We start from the raw sequence: 21,399 nt of genomic DNA on the forward strand, positions 1-21,399 counted from the left end.
CCGGCCATGTCCCCTCACAACTTCTTGTGCCCCCCCAGCCTGCTCACTGGTGGGGTGGGGTGAGGAGCAGAAAAGGCCTTGACGCTGTGTCAGCACTGCTCAGCAGTAACTAAAACATCCCTGTGTTATCAACACTGTTTCCAGCACAAATCCAAAACACAGCCCCATGCTAGCTGCTATGAAGGAAATTAACTCTATCCCAGCCAAAACCAGCACAATATTAAAATAAACTTTTTTTGTTCCCTGTCTCTCGTTCCAGATGAAGCTGCCAGTGTTATTCAATTTGGTAAATCAGCCAAGCGATCACCTGAGTCAACTCAAATTGGGCAGTATGGGAACGGCTTGAAATCGTAGGTATAACAAAAGCCAGCCTCCTGAGATTATGGAAAATAAACTTTTTTTGTTCCCTGTCTCTCGTTCCAGATGAAGCTGCCAGTGTTATTCAATTTGGTAAATCAGCCAAGCGATCACCTGAGTCAACTCAAATTGGGCAGTATGGGAACGGCTTGAAATCGTAGGTATAACAAAAGCCAGCCTCCTGAGATTATGGAGGTTAGAGTTGAGATAGTAAATGTATTTTTTGTTTGGAGGTGTATATCTTTTTTTTTTCCAGGGAAAAAAAAGCAGATTAAATCTAAATGAAGATACCATGGTTCGGTAGACAGGAGCTCTATGAACATCTGCTCTAGTTCTTCAGTGGCAGAGAAGTCTGTCCAAAGCTGATGATAGTGTTTTGCCATTATGTTTGCATGATGCAGAGGATACAGATCAGAGCTGGGGAAAAAAAATGAAAGCGCAGGAAACAAAACCTTAATATACCTGTGGCAGACATAGTAAAATTGGAGCAAAATAGTGCTGCAGCCTCTCACTAGGAAAGTTGTCTGGTGCAAGTCAGATGGACGTAAACCTTTTTTTTTTTTCTTAAATCAAACAAATGCATGGAGAAGAAGGGGAATGATGGAAGGAATGAGAGGAGGAGTGGGATTAAGTGGCAGCGGAACAGAGTGGGAAGGAAATCTTACAACCAGTAAGGTTACTTACTTAAGGAGGGGATTTGCTAGGAAAGAGAAAGGTGTTTGCTTTGGTGAACTGATGTCTTTGGGAAAGTTAGAGGGCTTGTATGGCTTACTCTGATCGGCTGTTCTGCTTTTTGCTGTTCCGTGTGGCTTGATTATTTATATGCATCCTACTGGGGAAATCTGTGGGACTCTGTAATCTGGGGGGGGAAGAAAAAAAGGGGATGTAAGGGATCTTGAGATACTATTGATCCAGCTGCAGTGCAGGACAGATCCCAGATCCTGCCTATGCACTTTCAGAGCAGATCTCTGTCCTGTTCTTAACCTTGAGCAAGAGGCATGCTGTATTACAGCTGAAAAATGCAGACTGAAGCCTAAACATGTGAAAGGTGAGCTTTGGTATTGCATTAAGCCAATTTAAAGAGAACTGAACTGACAGAACACTAATTCTTCTTTTGATGCAATGTTAATTTTTCTCTGTTAAGGTTTTTTGGACGAGTTGGGTAACAGGGTAAAAGAGAAGATGGGGAAGGCACTATTGGGGATAGGAGAGTGGGGAGGAAGATGGGACTGTCCCTTTTCGTGACAACTAGCTGCTAAGTTGCATTAGCTGAAGTGTCAGCGAGTCTTTCGAGTTAGACATTAGGAAATAAATTGTCTCTCTCTCAGAAACTTGTCTGCTGCTATTCATTCTGTGTACGGCCAAATGAGGTGTGCATTTGCTTTCTCACATTTCTGCTCATATATTTGAAGGTTATTGTCACAACTCTTTTTTTTTTTTTTTTTTTTTTTTTTTTTTTTTTTTTTTTTTTTTTTTTTTTTTTTTTTTTTTTTTTTTTTTTTTTAAACTTTCTACATAGTATGAGTCTGGAGAGCCGCGCTGTACTTCTGCACCTTTTAATTGTGACTGGTGTTAAATGTTTTGAAATGTTGCGAAAATGTCCAGATCGAGATGCCTTTTGAAAGGAATGAGATGTTCAGAGAGAAATGGTAGTTGCTGTTTAAGCCCTTCTTCTGCCTTACCTGGTTTTGGCATCTCATAATTGAATATAATAGGAAGAAAATTCAGTAATGTGGTCTGCTTTCTAGAAAGTGTTGTGCATCAGGTGTAACATGCAGCCTGACATCTGTCTCCAGGGGTTCCATGCGGATTGGGAAGGATTTTATCCTGTTCACGAAGAAAGACAACACCATGACTTGCCTCCTCTTGTCACGGACGTTCCATGAGGAAGAAGGCATCGATGAGGTTTGCATGTACTTTGTTGTAATGAACTAATATGGTGAATGCTGTCTCAACTGAACTTCACCAGGTCTCACAGGAGAAGAGTCTGTGTCAGTGTTGGTTGCCACTCTGGTTGGATCAGTGTATGGTTTTCTCTTGGTGATACACTTGTAGGGGTTCTGCAAAGTCATCAAAGATTTTTTCCTTTTGGTTTTAATTCTGTTTGAGAGGTCTCTCTAAACTACAGCAAGTTTGAAGGCCTGCTTTCAATCACATAAAGTTGCTCATGCTGAGTTCAGGACATGCCCAGACTTCTTGCATTTTCCTTTTCCCACAAAATTTGAGTTTGAGATGTATTTAAATTTATTGCTCCGATTTGATTTTCTGTAGAGAATTAAAGGTGTGCTTGAAGTTGCTACCTGCAGGTCATAAACTCCAGACATGTATCTTCTTTTGGATCTTTTTTTTTTAAATAAAAAATCAGTGTGGTTCTACCTATTGAAAACTTGTATATCTTAATAGATAATTCAGGCATTGTTGTTCTGTATCCAGACTCTTAACATGGAGGTATTATTGTGCTCAAGCACAAGTATTTTCCAGGCAAGACCGATAATGAAAAGTTTTAAATTTGCACTGGGATAGTATTTAAGAAAGCATTTTCCATTGTGAGAGTGGAGGGACCTCTAAAAAGAAGCTGTTGAGGGAGCAATGCTTGCTAGTGGCCGACTGATGGCTGAAGCAAGTTGGGAACAGTGATGTAGTTCCCACAGCGGCTCTGGAGGCAGAAATTTTGGTTTGACCTCAATTCTAAAATGAGGACGGGATTCGCTGTCCTTGATAGGCAGCTGCAGGCTATAATTCTATCTGTGTTTTTGTTCTAAATGACAGAAAACACCAATAAGCTTGCTAGAATCCTGTAAAAATAATGAAGAGTGAGATCAGGATAAATATGAGTGAAGGATATTTGAGTTCAAGAGGGAAGTTAAGCACAGAGGTTGACTTTTTTAAAGAAGCAAAGTTTGGGTGTTTTTTTAGTATTATGAAAGTTGTTACAAGAGGAGGGGAAAAAAGACGTTAAGTGTGTGAGTAGCCAGTACCATACAGGTTACTTGGGAATGTTTCAGTCTAAGACTAGATGTTGTAGGAAGGCAACTCAGAGGTTGGCAAAGAGGGGTCCTCGAGCATTTGACAGACGTGCAAACCACTGAAAAGCTAGGAAGGACTTTTGCAGTGACTTAGGGGGCTGTCGGAAGGGGTAAGTTGCTTGGCTGTGATCCACAGAAGGGGCTGACTGGAGTGGGTGAGCCTGAGTCACTCTTGGTACGATGCAATTTGCAGGTCATCGTTCCCCTGCCCACCTGGAACGCACGAAGCCAGGAGCCTGTGACTGACAACATGGAGAAGTTTGCTATTGAGACGGAGCTAATTTACAAGTATTCCCCTTTCAAATCAGAAGAGGAAGTGATGGAGCAGTTTAATAAGATCCGTGGTGAGAAAGGTGTGTATGGACGGTGCTGGTCACGGGCAAGGTATTTGGGGTTTGGCTGGGATTCACCTGATCAACTTGTTACTTGCTCAGGCACCCTGGTGATCATCTTTAACCTCAAACTGATGGATAATGGAGAGCCGGAGCTGGATGTGGCTTCTGACCCCCGAGACATTCAGATGGCAGAAACACCTCCAGAGGGAACGTAAGTGTGATGGGTGTTACAGGCCGTTGGGCTCTGATCAAATTATGTGTGGGGTTTGGCTATATACCGCATGCATGTGTTTTTTAAAAGCTCTCTTTCTATGGTGAATTGGAGAATTTAGAAGATCGTTAGTTTGTTCTTTAGCAGTTTGGAGTTCATGCGTGTAAATGGCCCGCAGGCGTTATGGTTGTGTGTTTGGTGTGAATGCCTGCGTTAGCTTGTCTCAGCTTAGTCAAAGCAGCAAACTCAATGCCTTTCTTTAGGCACCTTAAAACAAAGGAGCCCTAAGCTATAGGTTTAATTTTCTACACTCATCAAAGATGTTTTCGTCAGAATGACAGCTGGTCGTGAGTCTGTGCTGCTCTTAAACTGACGTTCAGTTTTGTGATTAAATGAACCCTGGCAAAATGTGAGGTGCTGCGCGGGTCAGCCTCCACGAGGGAATGGTACGGGTGGGTGCAGGTGGGGTGTATCACCATGTCTTTCTGGAAGCAGGGGCAGCTCCTGGGCTTCCCTGCAGAGGAGGAAGAAGGATGTGCTCAGAAGGCAGCTCGAGGAGCAGAGGGTCCTCTTCAGGGAGAGCTGAGTGTTTGCCGAGTTGTTCACCTGTAGCCTGGAAAGGAAAAACTGAGCTGAACTGAGCCAAATGTTTGATTAAATCCCAGAGCTCCATGGACACACCTAGCAAGCTTTACCTTTTTTATGAGATTACACGCTTCTTCCCTGAAGTGCTTGAATTTCCCATAGAAATACAGTTTCAAACACTATAAAGCTAGCTATTTCTGTATGTATTAGCTTGATGTTATTGAGTACACAGGTGCAGCAAACTCCTTGGGGACCTCCAGGGATCTAATATGCTTCTCAGTTTCTTTAATGCCTGCTGGTGAGCTTTCATGATTACCACTGATCACTGGAAGGAGCTTCTTCCTCCTGACCTTGTGATACCATTTCTGTGTGTGATCAGTGCAGTTTCTGTTGGAGCATACTTCTGACTGACCGAAGGGTAAGAGAACGCACTAGCAAGTGGGGCACACACTTAGTGTTAAATGGTCCGGTTTATAGGTTTGACCTTTATTATCCAGCTGTATTCAAAACATCCTTTTCAAGCTACAGTAATATGTGCATCAGTGTTTTGTAACAGTATTTAAAATGCACAGCTCAATTTAAAATCTCTGTAGAAGACATAGGTAGAAAAAAATTAAAAGAAAAGCCTCACTTAATATAGGTGGATGGTAATTAAAACAGAAAGGCCTTTTCTTTTACCTAGCTTTCTTGCTGAAGGTTGTCTCTGGCATGTTTTGAAGCAGATGGCTTTGAGCTGAGATGGTAACAGTTACAGTTGCATGAGGTGTGAATCCTGCCATAGGTGCTTAAAATACATCGGGGATAGTGCAGAGCGGCGTGGGAGGTGCTTCTGTTGGTCACTTGGCTCCTGGGTAGCAGTTTATTGGGAAATGAGAATCTTACAAGTTTTGTCCATGGAGAAACCTGTTCATTTGGTTTAGATAGAGGAGGAGGCTCTGTGACCGTAGTATGTCATGGCTCTTCTTATTTGGAGGGGAATGAAGGGGAAAAAACTGAAGGATGAGAGGAAGCAGAGCGCAGACTAAAAGAGACTCCAAGATGAGCACTCTGACTAAAGAGACACTGAGTGCTCGGGGGATGGATCAGTGGAGTCATCTTTGGACTACACAGACCAGACTGGGAGAATGTCTGCTGGTAGTCCTACAAGGAAATGCTGAACAAACTGCTCAGTCTGTGTAAGCATCCCTCTCTTGCAGAAAGCCTGAGCGCCGCTCCTTCCGTGCCTATGCTGCTGTGCTTTATATTGATCCCAGAATGAGGATCTTCATAAATGGACACAAAGTACAAACCAAACGGCTTTCATGCTGCCTGTACAAGCCAAGGTAAGTGTTGGACCCAAAGTCTGCAGACATGTGGGACCTTTTGGAGTTTCCTTACAGAAAAGGTTTAGCACTTTGCTCTCCAGGTGTATCCTGCATAACTCATGTTAAAGCCACAGAAACAGATTGTAAGAGAATGGGATGTGGTATTGACATCATGGCAAGAGGGGCAGATAGTGGAAAATCTGATGCCTTTGAAAATTGCATGAGTAATTTCTGTACTTTGGCTCCCTTTCAGAGCAAACAAAGAAGTGAAGATACTGGTTGTTCAAAATGCTGTATCCATACAAAACTGTTGGGTAACTGTTTTTTTAAATAGAACAAGGAAATACATATGGTGGGTGTTAGAATTATTACTGAAAAGAAACTAGACTGAGCACTTTGAAACAGTTGCTTTGAAAATTAACTTTTATATGTAGCTGATCTAGGCTTGAATAGAGATTGGGAAATACCTTTCCCAATCTTTCTTTTAAATTCCCTTAAACAAAAAATTTGGAAGTGAGCTGAGGTGTGCTGCCAGTTGACTTAACAGGGACTGGAAGAGGTTATAAGGATGGGAGGGGAAAGGAAAACATGTATTTAAGTCTGCTTGAGGCAATAGTGTTTTTCTGTCCCTGGGAGCACTCAGGTTGCATTCTAGATAACTTAACATGATTTGTCTTAATAAAATAGTAGTAATTTTATAGAGTATTTGTGGATTGTTTTAATATAGCATTTTGCATTGCAGTAGTGTTTCAATAGTATGGGCCCACTATCAACCCATCGGGTACTTTTACTAACTGCAATCTGATGTCACGCCATCGATTGCTGCCCTAAGAGCCTGGCCAGTTTTCAGCTTACAGCATGGTCTGTCTGTCAAGCTCGTACTTCCTCAGCTTCTTAAATGAAAATGTGTGAAATGGTATCAGAAACTTGACCGAAGTCAAGGGAGATTACATCCACTGCTCTCCCCTTGTTGACCAAGCCAGTTGTTTCATTGTAGAAGGCAGTCGGTCGGTGCAGCTTGACTTGCCACTGTAAATCCTGACTTGCTGGGTAGAGAGTCTCTGAATTTCTGACTGTGTTTTACCTACATGTGAGTGCCATCTGCTGCTTCCTCTTGTGCCGCAGGCCAACAAAAGTACTATGGAGAGAAAGCAGAGAAGGAGGGCACAGGTTTTTATCTCATCAGAGACCAGCTTCTTGCGAGACTCAAAGGCAGGATGCCATTGCTATGGGATGGTGCTAGCATTGTCATGATAATATAACATGGACCAGGTCACCCCAGATGTTCATCTGCCTCAGTATCTTCTTTTTCAAGTGGTCAGTAGTTGATGCCTGGGGAAGGATATGAGAATTTTATTCTATACCATAGGACTGTTTTCTGTTGAAAAGAGACTGTGTTTTTAGACAATTTGGACAGCAGCTCTTCTGGGTCCCTATCATCAATTCTGTATCTGCTTTTCATTGTTTTTGGGGAATAGTTGCAGCTGTAGAAGGGGAAATTCAGATTATAACTGCTCAGCAATAGTAATTAATGACCAAGGAATGATCTGGCATGGAGGGCAAGAAGGCCCAACCACAGAATGGGTTGCACTGGCTGATGAGATAAGAAATGCTGTGGTATTGTCTCGTAACAATTGTCTAATGCCAAGTGCTCAGGGGCCAATTGTGGTAAACGGAGCTGGTGCTGGGGGATGAACCCAACGCTGGGCTAAAGTGCCCCATGCTGATGCTCACGGGATCGGTGCTGGTGCAGGTGTATAATATCTGTTTGTGCCACATCTTTGCAGGCTCCTTGTAGATCTGCTTATGGTGGTAGGCTAATAAAAATTCCCCGAGACTGTAAAGACATTTACATTTAAAATCCCCACTCCTGCAGCAGAGTAGTAAAGGCTGTGCAAACAAGGAAGGCCTTCCTGTAGAGCACAGTGTAGATCTTCTTGGACTTGGGGAAATATAGCCTTACTGGGTCTTTCTGGAGAGTGTCCAGACTGCTTCCTTTTGGTCTCAGACTCCTGATGCCAGGTTTGGGCTCCAGAAGCTGCGTGGCCATTGGGATGAGCCATTGAAATCTTCACCGTGGGTTCTGAGAGCCAGCACAGCCCTTGGGGTAGGTGCCCACACTGTGCCCTGGACAGGTTGTGGAAACTCAATCTTTTACCTTCAGACACCTGAGCAGAGCTTAGTCTGCCCTGGGTGGCTCTTTCCTGAGGGAAAACCAGTAAATCAGTCCATTCTCAGAGTGGAATTACTCTGCTTTTACAGCTACAGGAGATTTTTTTTCTTTTTTCTCCCTGAACCTGCTGAAAAGCGTTGCTTATGCCAGGGATTTTCCCTTTAGAGTTGGAGCCAGAGCTCACGCATCGCCATTTAGCTACTGGGCTTTGAGTGCTCTGCAGGTTAATATTACTCCCCTGCACTTGTACAGGGACTCCGATTTGTATGGGGGTGCATGGGGGAAGTGTACCACCGTTAAGGTGTTCCTTTAGAGGATAGTTGATGCGGCAGCCATGCTCAGCTCTTAGCATAGCTGTTTTTTGCAGAGCCTCAGTAGCCTAGGCCAAGTAACTGTTGAACTTTCCTGGTCCAGCAAAGTGGTTAACAGGCAGTGAAGGTTCTCCTGTCTTACAGCACAAGTAGATGGTGTGCTGCGTGTGGTACGTACTTGAGGGCACTTTGCTAGTCTTTGGGGAAGTGTCATGATGCCTGAGCCTAAACAGGTGTTCATTTTGTTCATATCCTCCTGATAAAGGCCAGTGAACTACTGTAAGGGAATGCCGTTCATCTGTTGGTATGGAGACGCCTCTGTCCAGCCATACTGTTGGTTTTATAAGAAAGTCTGTTATAAACCAGCCTGGCACGCAAAGGGCAGGTCATTACCTGATGGTGAGCTGACAAATGACTCCCGATTGCGGTCTTTTTACATACTTCTTGACGAACTTTGGGCCAGGTGTCTTTCTGTTTGAAGTGATGCTTTCATGCCTTACGTTGGACATTGGTAGGTACAGCCATCAGCTTGTCTCTCTGCCCTCTGATCTGCTTTCAAGATCTGCTCAGGAGGATTGCCTTCAGGAGGTGGTGGCTCCCCTTCTACAGTAGGGCTGTAAGTCAGATTGCCTTCATCTCTGAAGGAAAAGCTTGTACAGTGGCTTGTCTGCAAGTGAATGTGTTGGTGTTAGAGAACAAAGAATGGAAATCCATTGTGGGCTTTAGGGTATTTAAGTGCCTTTACTGAAATTTGAGGTTTTGCAGCCATTGCGCTGTTCTTCGTCAGGAATAACAGCTTGTCTCCAGAGCAGGGCACTTGTTTTCCTTTTGTCATCTGCCCTTTCTGGAAGCCGTGTTTCTGTGCGTAGAGGCTTCTCCATACCTTTCTGGAGCCTGTAACGTCCCGGTGGCAGGGGCAGGCTGGTTTTGTGCAGATCCTTCACCAGTGTTTGCAGGTGTGATACCACAGTACCAGCCTCCCTGGAAATGGTTTATGTCCCCTGAAGGGTTCCCTCCCACAGTAACTGTTTGAGCTTGTTTAGCAGCGCGGGCCGTGCAGATAAAAGTAGCCAGGCCATGTGCAAGGGTGTCCCTTCACAGGGGCACTCCAAGGCAGTTGTAATGAACATCTTGAAGCTGGGAGGGTGTGTTTTACTGTCGTGTCCTGCAGACTTCTTGTCTGTCTGACCTGTTTCCGTACGTCTTTGCTAGATACGCTGTTCCAGAGCACTTGAGTATAGGGGCTTTCCCGGCTGTGACTGAAGTCATTTGGTGTTGGAAAAGAAAGTGAAACGGGAGGGCAGGCGTGGTGATGGCTTACGGTGCCTATCTGGGACACCCTGCCCTTGCTCGCACTGCACCCTGTTGCAAAGGGGGTGCTGTCCGTAAGGTCCCCTTCAGGTACTGCCCTGCCTCACGAGCTGGGCGTGTTGAGGTAATTCAGCTTCACCCTGCTTCTCTTTTTTTGCCTCAGGAAAGGCAGATGGGATGTGGATGAGGTAAATTAATTATGCCAACATGTTGAAAGCAGTCTGGTTTTCAGTATGTGTTCTCTCTTTTGGCCCCAGGTAGCTTTAATCGCCCTTAAGTAGGTTTGAGGAGATGGTGCCACCAAAAACCTGACTGTGCATCTCCTAATATGGTTATTGGGTGATTTCTGGAAGAGTTAGCACCTGCCTGCTTTTTCCCCAGTGAGAATATCCTTATGAAGAGCAGAAAATGAGTTTAGTAAATGCAGAAATGTATTTAAGTGGACTGTGCTTGTGGTGTGAATTTTCTGGATTTGGGAACAAGAGATTTCTGTTGGTGAGACTATTTCTGACATCAGTATCGGCATCCATGTGTGCTCGCCCACAGAAACATACCTAAATGAAATTTTTCATCTGTGCAAGGTGATTTCTCATGGATCCTGATAGATTTGAGGGGACCTTGTCTCTCACTGGGATCTAACTGTGGTTGCTCCTACATTAATGAGTTGGTTAATCAAGTCTTACATCCTTATGTGTTTCTGCCTCTGTAAAAACAGCATTTCTTTCTGGTGGCTTTTGCTTTGGCTAAATGCTGGAGAGATTTATTTTTTCATAAAAAGTTATTTGGGATGGGATTTTCCTCTCGATACATCCAAAACCTTGTGTCTTAAGGCGGTTTGAGTTCCTGCAGGCTCTGATCATCCTTCTTGGTGTCATCTCCTCTTTCCCAAATGCGTGCGTCTGTTCAGAAGTGACGCATACTCATGAGCTTCTGCCTCTTATACACGCCTGTCTCTTTCACTCTGCAGTACTCAGTCAGATTGTGATCTGTATTTGGCATGTTATGATATAGGGAAGGTGAAACAAGCCACTGCAACTCAAGCACAAGTTACAAGGTTGTGAGTCAGATGTGTAGCATACAGAAATGTCCTGAAACTTCAGAGCTGAAACTTGAAGCTCCGTTCAGAGAGTTGCTCTGCCGCTTAGAGGCTTTGAGCTAGCTCTGTGTGGAGATGGGCACTGTCAGACTGCACCTGTGGACAGCTGTTTGTAGGAGGAAGGAAGGGCTATTTATCTGCAATGGGAGGTTTTTGAGAAGCTTTCCATATATATTCACTCCTTCTTTTCCGCTTCTGAAGAAGTTATTCCTCTAAACCTTGGGATTTCCTCCAAGAATATGGATATATTTCACCCCCACTGGCTAATGCAGAAGGGGGTATTGTGGTTGCAGCTACTATTAAAGCATCTCTGACTTAAAAAGTTTCACCTAACTGTATCCAAAAATGCCTAGTTCCTGATACGTAAACCTCCTTCGCCATTTATTGAATCTACTGAGAAGAGTAGAGTAGCATGTGGAGACCCTATTCTCTCATACAGTGATGAAATCTTGGTTTGACCTTACTGCTGAGTTTGCTGATTAATAAGTTTTGATCATCACAGGATGTACAAATATACTTCAAACCGTTTCAAGACCCGTGCAGAGCAAGAGGTGAAGAAAGCAGAGCACATGGCAAGGATAGGTGAGTCTTCGGGGTATGCATGCATCCTGATTTTGCTGTAGCGAAGGAAAGGACTGAAAGAGGCTGCCTTGCTGGATATGACCTGAAATTGCTTGCTTCTGTGATCATTATGGTTGCTCAGGAGATCAGTTATTACAGCGACTACAGATGACCCAGAGTTACTTCCATGCAATGGAAGGAACGTACATTGTTCCCTAAGACCACTTCCTCTGGGGAATACATGTACAGAATAACCCTTGGAGTCACAGCTTTCTGCCCTTGCTCCATCTGAAGCCTGGCTAAGCTGCCGCCCTGTTACCCTGCAGTTCTGCTCTCACCTTTTGCATATCATTAGCTTTTTTTCTGTTCTCCTTCTGCTCCTTCCCTGTTGAGGCAGTTGTTAAAAAAATGTATTTTTATTCTATCACTTGATGTAAAGTGATTGATCTGGGTGTACAAGGGAGTCCTGGTTTGTTTCTTGTTTTTTTTCCCCCTTCAAGACATACCTTTTGTCCATCTAATCTTCCCTTCCTATTAAGTACTGTAGTCCTCAGGAGAAACCCAATTTGACATTATTGGATATTCAGCATATAGAAATTACATAAGCATATAAATATAGCCTATAACTTCATTAAATTTGCACAAATTTAACACACAAAGCGGTCTCCCTAATCCCTGATGGGGAAATGCCATAGTGAAGGAGGAATCTTGGAAGTTGTAAGACATGTTGACCTATATCTTCTGGTAGGTTTCATAAATCAACTTCATAAATCAATCAGAGGCATGTGTCCTCTGTCCCTGCGTAAGAGCTGCTCTAGGAACACGTGTGTGTGCAGGTCAGATATGTAAGTGACAGTGCCGTGTTCAGCCTGTGTAGAGTCATTAAGGGCAGCATGATTTTGACACTGCCCAAAGCAAAGCAGCAAAATGAAATTGTGTAAATTGCTATGTTCCCTATTCCTCTTTTATGAAGTACAACCTAACAAGATAGACTTGAAATTATGAAGTTTAAGCCGATTTTATCCTGTGCCTGAATCCTCATAGATGAATTTATTTTTTTGGTTGAGTCCTTGTCATGGTTTAACCCCAGCTGACAACTAAGCCCCACACGGCCGCTCGCTCACTCCCCCTCGGTGGGATGGGGAAGAGAATCGGAAGGGTAAAAGTGAGAAAACTCGTGGGCTGAGATAAAGACAGTTTAACAGGTAAAGCAAAAGCCGTGCACACAAGCAAAGCAGAACAAGGAATTCATTCACTCCTTCCCATGGGCAGGCAGGTGCTCAGCCATCTCCAGGAAAGCAGGGCTCCATCACGCGTAACGGTGACTTGGGAAGACAAACGCCATCACTCTGAACGTCCCCGCCTTCCTCCTTCTTCCCCCAGTTTTATTGCTGAGCATGACGTCCTGTGGTGTGGACTATCCCTTGGGTCAGTTGGGGTCAGCTGTCCCGGCTGTGTCCCCTCCCAACTTCTTGTGCCCCCCCAGCCTGCTCGCTGGTGGGGTGGGGTGAGGAGCAGAAAAGGCCTTGACGCTGTGTCAGCACTGCTCAGCAATAGCTAAAACATCACTGTGTTATCAACATTCTTTTCAGCACAAATCCAAAACATAGCCCCATACTAGCTGCTATGAAGAAAATTAACTCTGTCCCAGCCAAAACCAACACAATCTTATAGCCAAAGCAGGTGTTCAGCACACACTTGCATTGCATTCAAGAAGGTGCAAATAGCATGAGTTAGAGAGGCTTCTTTCTTGCAGCAGTCCATGAGGCCTTCATGATGTTTAAAAGGTGAGCTTTAGTGTCTTGACACTGAAGAATACTGCCATTCAGTGTCCCAGTGCTAAGAACAGATACCATTGGCACGGAAACGTAAACTCATTTTCATCACCAAAGCTAGCCTGCTGCCTCTGGTGGTGAAGTGGGGGCTAAGCAGAGGGCTTTGAACATAGTGGTGAAAACTCACGGCAGACCTCAGACTGTTTTCTGCAAGACTTGATCACATGAAGCCTCCAGGACTAAAACATTCTTGTAGCATTAACCTCAACTTCAGTGGCACAGGTCTCATTTCTTTGCTTCTAGGAAAATTAATTTAATCTGTAACAACCAAGTTCTCTTGTTCTGCTGTTGATAGAAAAGGTTAATTTCTTGTCATCTCCAGCATGTTTTCTCTTGAGGATGCACACCGCTCAGGAGGGATCTTCACCAGGGAATGATTTGCAGTTTTCTCCTTCAAAACTAGGGGCGCGTTGTGAGAAATGGTGGGTCTCAGCCGAGCTAACCACAGTTCCAGTATACTGTGGCTGCCTGCCAGGGATGTGTTGGAATCCATCATACTGTAGAATTCTACTGAGGGATTGATGAGTCTCTGGAAGTAGCTTATGACCTTGTGGAACCAAAACTTATGATAACCAAAAAATAGCTATAGGGGGGGGAAAGTCAAAAAAAAAAAAAAAAAAGGGCAGCTGTGACTATTGGTGACATGGCTTTGGTATATCCAAAAAGAGCCATGGCTCAGGAGTGAAGACATACATATATTTAAGATGAGGAAAAGCCACTCTTCATTCCCTGGGAACTGATTTCCTGCCTCATGCGATAAGCTGTAGCATCCAGATCCCTAAGTGAGCGGGTGGACCCAGGAAAAAAGTACCATTCCTGGGCAAGGTAGCTGTGAAAGACCGTCAGCTGCTTTCTGTGTATTTCTGAACCAAGACTGAATACCGCACCAAGGCATTTCGGTATTGCCATTGCCTAGTTTCAAGAAATCCTCTTAAAAAGTTGGAAAAGCAAATGAACAGAAAAGGTGAGGAGTTACGGGGTGTCCAATACTGAAAGTCATTAACAGCTATGTTCTGCACTGGATATCAGTCTGGAGTATTTCAGTGTGTCCAGTTTCTTGCTTGGCAGTACCATGGGTATGCTGTGCCTGTTGTCCCCTGGGAGGATGTGAATGCGGATTCTAGCTGCTGTATCCTCGTCGTCCCGCGTAGGGCATGCATTTTTGCCCATTAGGGCCTCAACCCTCAGACTCGTAACTGAATCGTTCCCTGTCAGCCATGCCTTCTCAGTTGTCATTGCGTTAGTGGAGCAGGTTTGACCTTCATTCACAAATGAAGTCGTAACCAGGTCACTGCTGTGTTCTTCCCTCTAGACACAGCTGCATTTAGCCCACCAGCTTCTACCGTACAAGCTTTGATTTAAACGGACCAAGTGTTTTAACCAGTCTCCAAACTCCTGTGTTTTCACGGTTAGCCAAGCTGTCCCTTGATGGTGAAGTCGGTCGCACAGTGCAGTTCTGCTGTGACTTGCTTGGTAAGCTGCTGTGAACCTCAGAGTGTGCTTCTGTGGGAATTAGTGGAACAAAACTCAAATGTAACGCTGCATAGAAAGGAAAGGTGATTTTTATTGTAATGGTCTAAGTTGACTGTGCCCATTTGCATTCCTGTACTTGCACACACCAAAAAAGTGCATTTCCACAAGTAATGCTGACCGTGGCATGGAGGACGGTGGATACCAGTTATCAAACACTGGCTACAGCATCTAGATTCCTTCTGGCTGACAACTGAGTGCTGCTTTTTGGAGAGGTGCTTGGTAATCTCTAGGACCCAATTGCTATCCTGTCATCTTCTTGCTTACCTCATCCTCCGTAAATCTTAGGCAAGATCACTCCTCCACTGTTGTGTTTCCTTGTTTTGGGTGTCTCATAGCTGCAGTTTGTCTCCCTGTTGGGAGCGCAGGGAGGGAGATGGCTCGTAGGGCGTGCTGCAGCTGCGCTGCTGCCCTCCTGCTACGGGGGTGCAGGCCTACTGCTCACCTTCATGTAAGCCACAGCATTCCTCAGCACATACTGGTTGTATTTCCAAATCGTGTCTGTGCCTGTCAGCACATGCCACTCTCTTAACCCGTGCTTTATCATTTCTTCTAGTCATCTTGCACGTAAACATTTCCATTCATACTTTATTTATACCAGTCTATTTCTGTTAGAAATCTCTACAGTTCACGAAGGCTGAGGTGTCACTGCATCCTCTTTCAGAAATTTCCGTGCTCGGAAGCGAGCACGGGGAGCATTGCGGCAAGGTCAGTGCTGCATCCACAGCACATGTGCCCAAGTCGGGTGCCTGCAGGTGGCAGCTGCAGCTCCGACGTTCCCTGCCCAAGCAGGGCATTACTTGCCAGTCCACGTTTACCCCCGTGGACCTCAGCCTGTGGGACGGAGGAAGATTACTCACTCAACTAGTTCTTCTACAGCTGTGAGCAGAACAGGCTTCTGACCTGAAAGGGAATGTGAGAGGGTTGTAGCCAACGTGCTTTTGGATGGAGAGCATGCAGATGCAAGGTACGTGGTGCTAATTTACCAAAGCACCTTGTGTATCAATTTTAGGAAGGGATCTCCTTGCTGAAAATGAAATTTATTGAATGAATCTTAAGCAATACAAGGGTGATGTGTACCTATTGCCAGGCAGTCTTGGTAGTCTGGGAGAGAAGCGAAAAGGGGAGTTTCTTTTAAGTGGTAAACTTTGTGCGTGCAAAGATCAGGTGTAGTGGTAGGTTTTTTGAACACTGTGTCTTATTTTGTGTGTAGCACAGATTTGTCTTTTTCCAGGCAAAAATTAGCAATTATCAAAGATAAAAGTATTTCTAAGAGTAGTCCTTTCCCTTCATCTCTGCAAGAAAATTACCTCTTTGTAACTCCTTTTCAAGCTTGAACTCAGTCTTTGTTTTGTGAGAGCCTTTCTCTGCCTTCACGCTTCCAGGCAGAGCAGGCAGAGCCACTTGCATACTTACTCTTTCCAGTTCCTCGCTAACTTCCTCATGGATCCTTCCTTTAAACATGCTTTTGCAGAGTTTAGCCCTGCTATTATGCCAGCGTTGGCTGCGACCTCTGAGCAAGTTTAACATGGCATATCGGTGGTGCCCCCTTACATGTCAGATTTTCTTTTGTACCTTTTTGTGTTATCTTTGTACCCTCGTACATGTCACTCCAGCAAAGGCTCTCTGGAAATTGGTCTCCTCGGGTGAATGCCTTATGATATGCTGTTTGTACTGAATGGTTGACATCATCCTTTTCCCTGTGTGTTTCAGCGGAGGAGAAGGCTCGTGAGGCGGAGAGTAAAGCCCGTGCCCTTGAGCTGCGCCTAGGAGGGGATCTCACGCGGGAGTCCAGGGTGAGCCTTGTGCTTTGGCAGCACGTCACGTTTTAGGCACTGAGGGATGATTCAGAGCGCTGGCTTTGGAGCAGCGCTGGCTGGTCAGCACCCAGTGGTAGCACCCGGTGTGTAGGTTAAGCAGGTGGCAACTTCAGTCGGCGGTGAGTTGCCAGCAGCGTTCAGGCAGCTCTGTGGTCTCATCACCACTGGATGTGCTTCAACATCTACATGTGTTTCCAGCCCAAGTGGAAAGCCTGCTGACATTCCCCTGCACACAGCCTCCAATGTATCCTGAGTGGGAAGGCAACCCCCAGCCCCCAGGTGCTTTGTTTGATGTCAGCCTCTGCAGAAGAGGCCAGGGGAACATGAGGTATTTGAACAGAAGTAAAATTGGGTGCTTTTCGGCTGTTCCCCCTCCCTGCCTGCACAGCTGGCTCCAAAGCATTTGGGCAGGGGCTTTTGGAGAGGAGCTGTTTGCTTCCTCCCAGTGGAGGCTCTTGGCAGGGGCAAGGCTGAGACCCAGCCTGCTGCTGGGTGGGAGGAGGGCTTGCGGGGACGCCAGGTGGGTCAGCAAGTGACACCAGCTTAAAATCGCTGTACTTCCTATTGGCCTCTAATGGAAACAACAGTATTCCAGGTACCCTGGCTGTTTCCCTGTGCCTCCATTACCCTCTGGTTTCAGTTACCTTAGACGTTTAGTTACGTTTAGACTTGTCTTCTAAGCAACTGTGTATAACTTTAAGCTTAAACAACCCAGCAGCAAGTGCTGCCTTAAATAAAGTAAAGGTGTGCTGATTGTCACCCTCCACCATTCGTGAATTCTTTACATTTAAAACATTTCTGAGATCTTCCTGAAGGGGGAAAAAAAATCATAGAAGTGAGTTAATTTCATGAATTTCTCAGCAGCAGTTTTACTGTGTGATGCCTGTTTGCAGGTGACGCTACGTCAAGTCCAAAACTCTGCAATAACCATGCGCCGGGAGGCTGATGTCAAGAAGAGGATCAAGGATGCAAAGCAGCGGTGAGTGCAAGGTGGTTAAAAGCTCTGATTTTCCCAGGCTGTTCACTCCACGTGCTCAGATGTCTCTCCTGCTTTGCTTGTGTGGTGGAGGGAGCAGTTCAGCTCAAAGCTTAAATATCTGTGGGCATCCTGTATGCCCTGGCTGTTAAACCAAGGGGACTAAGTTTGCTGTTCCGGTTGCTTCTGCTATTCCCCTCTTACTTGCTGAAAGGCATCTTTGGATTTGGCTTGTTTTCTGTAGATGTTTACCTGGTTTTCACGTCAGCTTTTTTCACTCTTTTGCTTTTTCATCTGCAGGTAAGATTCATGGAGGCAAACAAATGTTGGCAAGTTACAGTGACATGACTTTTAGAGTTGTAGAGATGTTTTCTAAAAACTTGCTGAGTTCTATTATAGTCAGTGCTGTGAAATCCCAAAACATTGTTCTAACTTAGCTCTGGTTGCAATTAACTTTGCTACTGATGTACTCACAGGAATATTTCACTCTTTGTATACAGTTTTTTTGCAAATTTGTCATATGCATTTCACAAATGAAGTCGTAACCAGAAACAAATGCTCTTAAAACAAGTTCGGGATTTGTATATACCAAGCCTCCGTTCCCACCTAGTTGTTTTGCATGCTAGTTTACATGGCTGCTTAGGTCAGAACTATCCCAGACTTGTTGCCAGAGATAGATCTAATGCATCTTAAGATGCTAAAAATAAATAAATAATTACAGCTTTAATTTAAAAGTGCTAGAGCTGTGATCTGAAGAATGCAGAAACTCTTGGGAGAAACTGTTTTCTTCAGCTTCTGTATACTTTTCCACGTACAGCTTGTCTTTTAATTCTTGGGTTTGATGACATTAGTGCACAAAGTAAAATTTTGTGAATGGTCCTCTGGCCTTCCTGCCAATGGGCAAAATACTTTTTCCTTTTAAAAAGCTGAACGACAAACAAAGAACTTGGACAATACAGGTTTGTTTGAAAATAGCTTCTCTATGCCTTTTATTGACTAGCTGGAAATGAGAGATTCCAAGTTTTCTTCAGCAGTTCTTTCTGTTTAAATCTAGGAGGGTTTGTAGGCCACAAAATGTAAACCAGCTGGTTTGGAAGAATACCCCAGTTGTAGATACATCGAAAGGTTATCTCTAGTCAGGTTTCAAATATGTGATGATGAGGAAAATAGATGTATGTGACAGCTAACCAACAGCAGAGGAAAAGGCCTTTTGCCCGGATTTCTGTACAGACTCGGCCATGTGTGCTCCCGGGTGAGAGCTGCTGGGGGCTCAGCCAGCTCTGGGCAGGCGTATGACTTTCCCTGTGTCCCTGCATTTGTCAGCGGTGATCAGAAACAGTTCAGAGGGTCAGGCTTTTCCATAATCTTGTACTTTATCCATAAAACAGAAGAAATCCCTGAAAAACGTGTATAATAGGAAACCTTCTGTACAAAACAATTTCTGTAGCCTCTCAGAAAACTCTTGAGTTATAGAGAATGTCCTAGGACAGTTTTCTGCTGTGTCTCTGGTGCTGGGTGCATCAATGAAAGAAATGCTTTCTGGTTTCCAAAGCCTGTGTAAGGTCAGGTTATAAATCCAGCGGATAGGACAGATATTAAAGTCCTAGTAATAAAATCCTGGGGTTTTGGCCCACCACTTAATTTTCCATGCTTTGGCTGATACTTTGACTTCCGGTCCTCTCTGATAAAAATGAGGAGATGCCCTTCCTATTTGGTAGGTGAGTGCGTGTTGTTACTTGAAATGTAAGGCTGTGCATCCTTTTCCAGAAGTTAGAAAAAGAAAATTAATCCCTGAGATGGGTGTTTTGCCACGCGTACTCATGCTCTGAAATCACAGTTGTCCACCTGCATGAACTGAGACCAAAAGGGTAACGTTCTAGCCCAGCTTCTATGCTGACAGTGTTCAAAACACCTCTTGGCAAAGGTTTAGGTTTAAAATTACTGAAAACTGCTATTCCAGGTGTTTTCCTAGTCACTTATTTTAGAGTCATCTGTTTTAAAGGAAGGTGTGTTACAGGGTACCTATACTTCTGTGTGGGGAAGAGGATGGTTTTAAACAGAAAAGGAACATGAAATGAATCTATTTCAGGGATTTATTTTGAGATGATTGACTGTTAAGACAGACTTACATCTCATATCTGCAGATTATTATTGTGCAGTGCTCATGCATGCACAGCTCAGGTTCTTTTAATATCTGATATTAGCAGACAGTCAACAGATCATTTTAAAGAATTCCACTATCTTCAACTAATCACTTAAGGAGAAGTCAAATGCCTAATTGGGATAAGGCACATAAGTGCTAAGAATTTGATGTGGGGGGAAGAATAAGGGAGATCAAAAATGAGAGGGGTGGGTAGGACAGTGGTATAGACTATGTCTTGCAATAGTTAAAAGTTTGGACTTCACGTTTGATGATACCTTCAGCCTGAAACTGAGGATCCTCATTATGAAAAATCCTCAGCATGGATTTCATGGAAGCTGTGGAACCTACTTAATTTAGTCTGTTAAAGAGCAATGGTTCTGTTTGTGAGACACAGGGATTTTGTTTGATTTATAACACAGAGAGATCTAAATTTTTTGAGGCTTTCTGCATCGCGGGAGACACAATTCCTGCTAATCAAAGATTCAGATTCAGAAATCCATATGTGCTCATAAACATACTTGAGGCCAACTTTTGTTGAAGTCATCTGCTGCATAGATAAAGTAGAAATCATGCAAATTGCTATCCTGTCATTTCCAGAACAAAAAGCTCTGCTTGGGCTATGTGTTGTATCTTCCAGCTTTCAAACTTAAAGTAATAGCATTGTAAAACTTGTAATTACGAGAACTTTCCCAGAATCTGAATATCAGGACTGTAGTTCTGTATCAAAATCTTAATTCCCATGCTTTATCTAGCATAGAGATCTACATCTGGAAAATACAAACCAAAATAGCATTGGAGAGGACCAGTCTGTACCTAACAGTACTTTCATAAAACTAGTTAACTGTAATTTTTTTGAACAAGCAGATCTGAAATAAAAACCAGAATCCATTCCTGAAGGAGAAAACATATCCAAATGAATAATTAAATTATCTGAACGGATACTGTGCAGCCTGAATTGGTGTCTGTATTGCAAAGTTTTTGTATTTTGTTCATGTTTAGTTGTAATGCACATTCAACAAATGCTTTGTGCTTTTTAGAAATAGCAGACTACATGACAGGTGTTAGTAAACCCGTAATGCTCAAAGGTGCTGGATTTCCATACCTTCTGTCTAATGACAGCAAATAATTAGTTTTATTTTCAACATCTCTGAGGCTCTGTTTCATTCTCTTACAGGGCGCTGAAGGAACCCAAAGAACTGAATTTTATCTTTGGTGTGAATATTGAGCAGCGCGAATTGGATGGCATGTTCATTTATAACTGCAGTCGACTGATAAAGATGTATGAGAAGGTGGGCCCGCAGCTGGAGGGTGGCATGTGAGTTCCTGGAGATTTTTCAGCAACCTTTTTGCTTAAGCCTGGCATGTTCCTACATATAACTTAGGCTGTGCAATAACCTTGTACTGCATTAATCATTCTTCACAAGCATGAGGCTTACTCGTTTTGTCAGCCTTTAGTTTGGATTCTGACAAATAAATTATATTTAATATTGCCTGATATTTCCCTGTTCTCTACACAGATTTTGGTCATACCTGCAGCAGTATGAGGCTTTTGTGTTCAATGCTGGCATTTGAGGCTGATGAATACAGGTAGCAATACTGCCTCATTCTAGGGACAGGGAGAATAGGTCTTGAAAGCAAATACAAATATTTGAGCCCACCTTATTTTTTGCATGCCAACTTGAGTCTGATTTAGAAAGCTGATAAATTAAAACCAGTACTGCTGCAGGAATGTGTGGTTGAGTGAGTGTGATAACCTGATATTTTCAATATTGTTTCTCTGAACAGTGACCTGGTAGCTTAATGATGTTTGTGACTGTGTGTCCCT

The 21,399-nt window shown here is 43.9% G+C and overlaps 1 protein-coding gene and 1 long non-coding RNA gene across 2 annotated transcripts in view; both read left to right on the forward strand.

The window, feature by feature from the left end:
• Positions 1-21,399, forward strand: part of MORC2 (MORC family CW-type zinc finger 2) — a 77,085-nt gene that overhangs the window by 40,409 nt on the left and 15,277 nt on the right. Inside the window, exons 6-14 of the mRNA XM_019473703.1 lie at positions 260-350; positions 2,154-2,262; positions 3,577-3,736; positions 3,818-3,929; positions 5,711-5,836; positions 11,212-11,291; positions 16,349-16,431; positions 17,349-17,434; positions 20,749-20,889. Coding sequence (XP_019329248.1) covers positions 260-350; positions 2,154-2,262; positions 3,577-3,736; positions 3,818-3,929; positions 5,711-5,836; positions 11,212-11,291; positions 16,349-16,431; positions 17,349-17,434; positions 20,749-20,889 — 988 coding nt within the window. The remainder of the gene's footprint in view (positions 1-259; positions 351-2,153; positions 2,263-3,576; positions 3,737-3,817; positions 3,930-5,710; positions 5,837-11,211; positions 11,292-16,348; positions 16,432-17,348; positions 17,435-20,748; positions 20,890-21,399) is intronic.
• Positions 430-1,681, forward strand: LOC103904115. Its single transcript, XR_657880.1, has 2 exons — positions 430-514; positions 614-1,681. It is a non-coding gene; the product is annotated as an uncharacterized LOC103904115 (long non-coding RNA).

The sequence above is a fragment of the Aptenodytes forsteri genome, unplaced genomic scaffold (genome assembly GCF_000699145.1).
Source record: "Aptenodytes forsteri isolate BGI_AS27 unplaced genomic scaffold, ASM69914v1 Scaffold392, whole genome shotgun sequence".
NCBI classification, from domain to species: domain Eukaryota; kingdom Metazoa; phylum Chordata; class Aves; order Sphenisciformes; family Spheniscidae; genus Aptenodytes; species Aptenodytes forsteri.